At 38.6% G+C, this 6010-nt stretch overlaps 1 protein-coding gene across 1 annotated transcript; it reads right to left on the bottom strand.

The window, feature by feature from the left end:
* Nucleotides 1-791: 791 nt before the first annotated feature.
* LOC104459922 (inhibitor of growth protein 3-like) lies at nt 792-4518 on the bottom strand (the record flags this gene model as incomplete). The annotated part of the gene is made up of 3 exons (XM_010088109.1): nt 4398-4518; nt 2243-2343; nt 792-857 (listed from the first exon to the last, which is right to left on the bottom strand). Coding segments are annotated over exons 1-3 (288 nt in total), but the record flags the coding sequence as incomplete, so codon positions are not given.
* Between the last annotated feature and the right edge of the window lie 1492 nt (nt 4519-6010).

The raw sequence follows: 6010 nt of genomic DNA, 5'->3' as shown, positions 1-6010 counted from the left end.
TGTTCAGCCTGGAGAAGAGAAGGCTCTAGAGGGGACCTTATAGTGGCCTACCAGTACCTGAAGGGGGCTACAGGAGAGACGGGGAGGGACTTTTTACAAGGGCATGTAGCAACATGACCAGGGGTAATGGATTTAAACTGTAAGAGGGCAGATTTAAACTAGAAAGAAATTCTTTATTGTGAGGGTGGTGAGACACTGGAACAGGTTGCCCAGAGAAGCTGTGGATGCCCCATCCCTGGAGGTGTTCAAGGCCAGGCTGGATGAGGCTTTGAGCAACCTGGTCTAGCGGAAGGTGTCCCTGCCTCGACAGTAGATGGTCTCTGAGGTCCCTTCCAACCCAAACCATTCTATGATTCTGTGATAAAGCATCTCTAAACTGAAAATGTAGATTTCTGTGCATTTGAGTAAAGTATGACATGCTCTATATTCTAGTGCATTCTGACTTGCAGATTCTGAAATGTAATTAAAATTCAAAAATCCACACTATATAGGGAAGAGTAACGCATACTCTTTACAGAAAAAAAAATAACTAAATCAAAATCAACATGGATTAAAACCTTGGGATTTCTAAAATTATTTCTGTATGTTTTACATTTAAGTGACACTTACTACCCAAAGCACCAAAATTCTTAAAAGTCAGTAAAATACTACAAGTTTCTTTCACCAGCAAAAATATTTGTATGTAGCTGACATAACAGTTCAGGTAGCACAACTGCACTGCTTATCAAAATGTTTAGAACTCCTTAGGGCATACATTTAGGTGACTCACCACAAGCCTTCTGTCTACTTACCAAATCATATATTTGATTAGCCAGTTGCACTTTCTCATCTGCATCTTCCAAAGCCTTGTAATAATCCTGTTAAAACAATAATTTTTAAAATTATGAATATAACTGAATTAATTTCGATCATTTTAAGCTATTGTTACCCAGCACAAAATGAAATTTAAAAGAAATTCAAGTCAGTTTTCAGAAGACTGTGGAACTGTGCTGTAAACAACAATCAACTAAATTTTAGATGAGAGGTATAATACATATCCATTTATTGTCTGTGCCTTAGAAAAAGCCAAACTACAAGATGTGGACACTTCCTCCTACAGTGATATTTAGATTCCTGCAAGAAATGCTACAAGAGAAGAAACAGTCTTGGATTTATTTTGTATTACACAGCATAAGGTTATGGACTCAAAATAAGATGATGTATTTTACTTCGTATGGATCTTTAGGACCACTGCAGATAGTACTGCACTCCAAAATGATGCTGAACAGTACTGTAAGGGGAAGCCTTTCCAGCACTGTAGTTAAATAGCGATAATGATGTAGATAGTTTATAGTTTAAATTATGTTAAAATACATTTATAGGACTCATTAGTGTATTGTAAAATAATTTGACAAAAGCAGTCCAATTTTAAAATCTGCTCTAACAGACAAAACTTTTTTTCTTTAAATTATGTTTACACACATTTTTACTCTAGAATTAAACAGGTTTAAGTGCCTTTTTATTCTCGATTTCCACTGAAGAGTGCAGTGCTTAGGCAAAATCTACTTGAAATTTTGGTCCAACTAAAGTCAAAAGTAAATTTTAAATTTACTCTAGTGAAGTCAGAGCACTGACTTTTCTTTTTTTAAATACAGAAATCCATTTGTATTAATTAAGGGAAAAAAAAAACCAAACAACACCTGAGTCTGAAGAAGCAAGTGTAGAGGACTAGAAAGGAGTTTCTCCTGACAAAATGATGGACTACCTTGCTAACAATAACACCATCAATGCCCAAGTGTTGAAGGATAAAACAAAATACATCCATCTTCTTACACTTCCCTCCCTAAAGCTACATATGCCGTATGTATAACATATACAAGGACATAGGCAGAATCACAGGAAATGCTGAGGCTAAGCTTGAAAAAAATCCTCTAAAAGAAAGCCAATTAACTTATGCAGCTCCATGTCACACAAGCAGAAACAAAAGGTCTGAGCTGAAAATATAGTACCTGGCATCCTCACCATTTCAGGATCATAATTTTTAAAATGCTAGCAAATATTGGGTAAAACTTGAAAGAAATGCTTGATCATAGAAACCTTTCAGCCATTTTTCTCCTCCTAGGTAGTTCTACCCATCTCTGTGAAAGCCCAAGTGAAGTCACAGTTCTGAACATTTAAGTCTCCATCCATCATAAGCTATTTTTTTGTAAGGTTATCTTTGCTTGCAAAAGAAAAATGTGACCCGCTCCTGTGATATCCTTACTTTTTTGATTGATGTCATTTGTTCTTCTCTCCATTCAGGTTTGTTTTTCTTTGCGTTCATAAAAAATTCATTTACCCTCTGCTCAAGCTGATCCATTGCATCTGTAGCACAGGAGAAGATTAAGATAAATGTTACCTTCTCACGTATATAAACATTATGAAATAAGGCGGATTTTTTCACTTAAAGTTGACAGGACTGAGGTGCAAACTATTAGAGAGGAAAAAAACCAAAACAACTGAAACAACCAAGTGACAGTGGACAGAGGAGGAAAACATTTACCTTGATTTCCAAGAAGCAGAATTGCATTCTGGTAGGATTCTCATCAAGGTTCTTGTGCTCTCCAGCATGGGACAGGCAGGACTCCAAGTTCTAAAGGTTTTTTGTCCCTAAGAGCAGTGGTAGTGACTTAAAGCATGACCCAAACTCCTCACCCAGGGCTCTAGACTGCTGACTTTGGAACATTCTAGCCAGTTACAAACTGAGCAGGAAACAAAATGTTCTCCTAAGAGAAACAGTCAAATACAAAACCAAATAATTGAAAAAAATTAGTGCCTCAAAAAGGTAGAGCAACTGAAGAGTCAAGTCACCACCTTTTAAGTCAAGGCCCTCTCCATTGTACGCTAGGAAGGGAGAGAGCAAATTGAAAGTGATTCCCCCACCCCCTCAGGGTAGCACCAAGGGGTAAATGCACTGATGAAGCACTTATTTGGGCAGGATTCTCACTTAAATGAAGTTGAGAAATATCATAATGCTAAAAACAAAGCCACCATTGCTCTAACATTAACCATCATAAGAAACAGAAATGTCAACTACAAGTTATTTGTTTCATTTTTTATTGAGACAGGAACAAGGATTCCCTTCCCTTTCCCTCCACCCTCCTTCAAAAAAAAGCCCCAAACCACTGAGTTTACTATTTCAACAGCTGGACACTGGTGCATGGAACAGTTTGTGTATTTCAAAAAAACAAGCAGCTGCCTCAAACTAGCTTTGACAGCCTTGCTAGTCTCAAGATAGATGACAGCAGTGCATTTTTTTTCAGAGCACTCCCAGTGATACTATCCAGATAGCAGTTTCAAATTAAACATGACACTGCATCAACTACCTACAGACTTCAGGCTCTGGGTGTAAAACACTTAAGATGCTTTCCAGAAACCACCATCAAAACTGAATCACATGATGGCCATCACCTCTTAAAAAAGTGAATTAACTTGAATAGAAAGTTCAAGGAATTAATTAATCCCCCAGTATGATTAGCTCAAAGTTTTCTCACTTTGAAAATTTACAACTAGAATTAACTGATCATGTAAATAACCAAAAATCATTCATACTAAATGATCAGAAACATTCACCAATTCTCCCTATGCTGGGAACATCCAGCCTCAAAACCAACAGGAACGTAACACACAACCAGACTGAATGCAACTAATCCCAAGCCAGAACAGTTGTGATAAGGGCTCACATTGATGTTATTTAAGACCCAGACAAAGCAGTCAAACAATTTTCGTGTAAAACAGGTTAAAGATAGGAGAATCTGTAATTTCCCACTTGCACTGTATTATTCAGGCAGAAGATTAAGAAGCCTGAGCAGCAAGCAAGCAGCAGACACTTTATGTGGAAGCTTCCAAAAGTTTTGTTCTTCGACCAAATTACTATAATTTGGTCCATAAAGCACACGGACAAAATTTTTTATCTCCTATTCCCAGAGTGCAAACAGCCAGGTGATAACTATTCTAATGGCTCCACAGACATCAAGAGAAAAAAAAAAATCTCTTTTTATTATTGAGGACACATATCAGCCTGTGTGAAATTGCGTAAGGGAAAACTCCCACAGAAACCTGGTCTCTCCTGAAACGGTAGAAATGGGTCAGATCTATTAAATTATATGAAAAGTTCTCCCTAGTACACTCAAGTTCCATCACCTTTTCTCCCCACCTCCCTTTTTAATCCAACTGCGATACTAGACGGTAAAATACTAATTTTTTGGATCAGATTTTCCCAAGAGAGTTGACAGAAATACTATTAGAAGAGAGGCCTTCTTCCAGAGGTTGACTTTTTAGCATGGAGGCCTGATAATCCATGATTTGAAGTTAAACAGAGAAACACACTTTATGCTCCATGTGGAAATGTCTCAGTTGGAGCTCTAGAGTCAAGTTACAGCTCAGATGGTCTTCACTTTTCCCAAAGCAGCCTTCATCAGCATACACAGTTGGTACAGCTGGTTTATCGTTTCTTCCAACAACACACACAGCAGCACCTACCCCATTAGAAGTCCACATAGTCCAAATAAGACAGAATATAAAGTCAACACTGACTCTAAAACACAGCAGCACTGTGTTATACTGACTTACAATTTTTATAGGTTTCTAGGACAGCATCACTCAAAGTCCTTTCAAGTACTTCAGAGACACTGAATTTTAACAGCAAGTCACTATGTCACAGTACAAGAACAATCTCCAGGTTTGCATGTAGTATTCCATGGGCAGTTTGGCGACTGATGTCAAATTGATGCTAGTCCAGAACCTTTGTAAGTGTCTTTGGATGCTTTGCCACTCTTTGTGCAAGAAATACAGAAGTACCAATGTCCAAGATAATTTTTCTCTAGGCCTAAGGTAGCTCTTAGTATACAATATTCAGTGTTATTTCCTACTTCCAGTAATACAATAAGGAGTGTTATTTGCCATTTCCAGTTAAAGCAGAGGAAATGACACTATTGCAACCTTGGCAGTAATACTTGGCTCAGTTCTGAAACACACTGAAAAAAAAACAAAACAAAACAAAACCCAAAAAAAACAACACTATTTGCTCTGCATCCCTACTAAATGGAAGTAAAATTTGTGAACTTACTCAGAACCGCCTAAGTCAGTGAGCTGCCCACTCCCTCTCCCGGTGCTCCCTAGCGACAGTTAATTCAGAGGTGTTATCTTGTATCAGGAGCCATTGACCTGTTCCCACAGCTTTAAGCACAGAACCCAAGACAGCACTTAGGCCATAGTATACAAAAAAATGCTAGAGCCAATTCAACATGTGTCAAAATAAAGTCTGTTAAACAGACCATCTGTGTCCACTAAAGTAAATATCCAAGGGAAAGCCTGAGACCGCACTTTAAAGTATTACAGGTTAAACCACTGTTTTCAAGAACTGTGCTCCCACACATGGTGTTGTATTTTGTATTCCTGTATGGCACTCACTTGTTATTTCAACCCTTGGTCTTTCTCTCATTCTTCTTTATGATAGTCCAACTCTTCTGTATTGATTACTCCTCTCATCTTTTGTCCAGTAACAGTTCTGTTAACAGCTTTGCATCACAGTTAGATTAACGTATTATTTGCGCGCTAAATGACAGCAACACCTAACTGGCTGTTAAGGGACACCGAAGTCCCATGAGATTGTACTACAAAAGATCAAAAGGCAGTGCACCCTGAAAACAGCATAAAACACTGCATTACAGCAGGATATAAAGAGAGATACACAAAGTGCTCTACAAAGAAACCTAAAGCAGACTGTGTATTTGGTGTCACCTAGGGCACAAGAGGCTAAGCAAAAGCACCTTCATACACAGTACTGCGAGGGGAGCTGGCTGGAAAGTTTCAGAAACAGCATGCTGCTACCTGCTGAAGGAGCGGGACATAACTCATGTTCCAAACCACCATCACTGCTCTTAGGGATCAAAAATCTAAAGAGTTTGGGACGTGCCACCGAAAATGCCTTTGGGAGCTGCACAAGCCCAGGAGCGAAACTCCTGTCATTTCCTACCGGCGCCGAGACTCA

The sequence above is a fragment of the Pterocles gutturalis genome, unplaced genomic scaffold, assembly GCF_000699245.1.
Source record: "Pterocles gutturalis isolate BGI_N339 unplaced genomic scaffold, ASM69924v1 Scaffold52771, whole genome shotgun sequence".
Taxonomy (NCBI): domain Eukaryota; kingdom Metazoa; phylum Chordata; class Aves; order Pterocliformes; family Pteroclidae; genus Pterocles; species Pterocles gutturalis.
This window is presented reverse-complemented; position numbering and strand designations above follow the sequence as displayed.